At 49.3% G+C, this 1668-nt stretch overlaps 1 protein-coding gene across 1 annotated transcript; it reads right to left on the bottom strand.

Annotated features, from left to right (window-relative positions):
• Positions 1 to 308: 308 nt before the first annotated feature.
• Positions 309 to 1668, bottom strand: FGFR1OP (FGFR1 oncogene partner). Its single transcript, XM_018560541.1, has one exon. It carries the CDS (start codon positions 1661 to 1663, stop codon positions 359 to 361), a length of 1305 nt encoding a protein of 434 aa, XP_018416043.1. The 5' UTR covers positions 1664 to 1668; the 3' UTR covers positions 309 to 358.

The following is a 1668-nucleotide window of genomic DNA, read 5'->3' as shown; positions in this document are numbered from 1 at the left end:
GGACTGGTAGTTCAGCACAGCTGGAGTGCCAAGGTTGCCTATCCCTGATGCACAGTATGCAATACCTACAAACACAGACCGTAAAAAAAGTCAGCCTATGGGGGTCTTTCACACAGACAGTGAATTGAAGCCTCACACTTTTGAAGATTGCCCTTTAATTTATTTCTACGTTTTATAGTAATCTTTATAACCGTCTACAGGTCTTGCACATAGTTCTTGATGAAACAATTCTCGACAAATGGCTTTTAGATTCCAGATGTACACGTTACTTATTTCTACATTCTCATAGAAAGCCTGACGGTGATTTATTCAGTCATAAAAATAAGTTTAGCTATCAACGCAAAAAGCAGTCTATTGATCATGAAACCTCTTCCAAGTAATCTGCAACATCACTTATATGAGATATAGAATTGTCTAAAGTGAAATCCTCCAGTTTATTGTCACTACCAGTTAGGTCATCAACGGACAATTCCTCTTCTAGATCCTCCCCAATGCTGACTTCACTTTTATCCGAGCGCTGGCTCGTGCTGTTAAAGTCATCAGCATATTCATCCTCATTACCGCCTCCTAGTTCAAGGGAAGCCATTTTCTCTGAAGCGGATCTCAGGTCCCTAAAGGAGCTATGCAGGCTGCCCTCAATGATATTGGGTGCCTCTGAATGGGAGTTGGGCTCCGACCTGTCAGCTCGGGAATTTAGGAGGGCCGAAAGGCTCCCGTTAGGCTTGCTAGCTTCTTCCTTCCAGCCATAGATTTTCTCTGGTTTAGGAATAGGATCATCAAAGAAAGAATCTTCATGCGGGTCATCTTCATCCAGTTTGTGGTCCTCGTATTCTTCATAACTCAGCTGGTGATCATCTAGTTTGGGCTGTGGCTTTAGAAAGCTGCCTGCTGGGTGGTTGTCAGGGCTCATCATGGAGAAGGAGTTGTCTGTCCTGGTATGGAGCTGTAGTTTGGATGAGGGATGGATGAGATCAGAAACCTCCTGGACCACAACACTCCTACCTTGGATGAACAGACGCCGGTACATGGCAAGGAACTCCTTCTGGTCTATGCCACTGCTGAAATCTCTATCGGCCGATGTGAACTCATCATTTACGTATCTGTCCAGCATGTCCCTGTGGAAGTGAGGGAACAGATCCACAAACAGCTCCCTCAGCTCCCCTTTGCTGATCTCCCCATTCTTGTCCCGATCATAGAGCTCAAACTTGGCCTGTGCCTCTGCCATGTGCCCTGAGGGAAGCCCCTGCTCTGGCACTCCATTCAATGGAGCTTCCCTATGCCGGAAGCGTTTGATCAGCTCTAGGAGTAATGGGCCACCCTTCTCGGCCTCAGGTAGCCCCAGCTCTTCGGCTACATGAGCCCGATCATCAGCTGTGCTGGTCAGGTTGGCTTCAGGCTGGAGCACGGCCAGGGTAAAGTCTAGATGGAAGTGCTGCAGGAAGTCCGTGACCAGGCCGGCAACCAGGCGGCCCTCCCTGCTGTTCAAGAAATGCAGGAGCCTCTCATTGACCAGCGTGGGCTTGTTCTCCGGCCGCTCCTGCTCCTCCAGAGCCAGGAAGACCGAGGCTCGCAGCTCCGCTTTGATCTTGTTCAGCACGCCGTTGTTCTCCAGCGTATGGATCAGCAGATCCCTCAACTCGGTGTCCTCGTCAGCGGCTGACATGTCGC

The sequence above is a fragment of the Nanorana parkeri genome, unplaced genomic scaffold (assembly GCF_000935625.1).
Source record: "Nanorana parkeri isolate BGI_ZX_2015 unplaced genomic scaffold, ASM93562v1 scaffold464, whole genome shotgun sequence".
NCBI lineage: Eukaryota > Metazoa > Chordata > Amphibia > Anura > Dicroglossidae > Nanorana > Nanorana parkeri.
The sequence above is the reverse complement of the archived record's forward strand: the minus strand, read 5'-3'. Positions and strand labels throughout refer to the sequence as shown.

What these genes read in the sequence shown, in the direction of transcription:
- FGFR1OP (XM_018560541.1), bottom strand. Translation starts at nt 1,663, where the DNA reads ATGTCAGCCGCTGACGAGGACACCGAGTTGAGGGATCTGCTGATCCAT.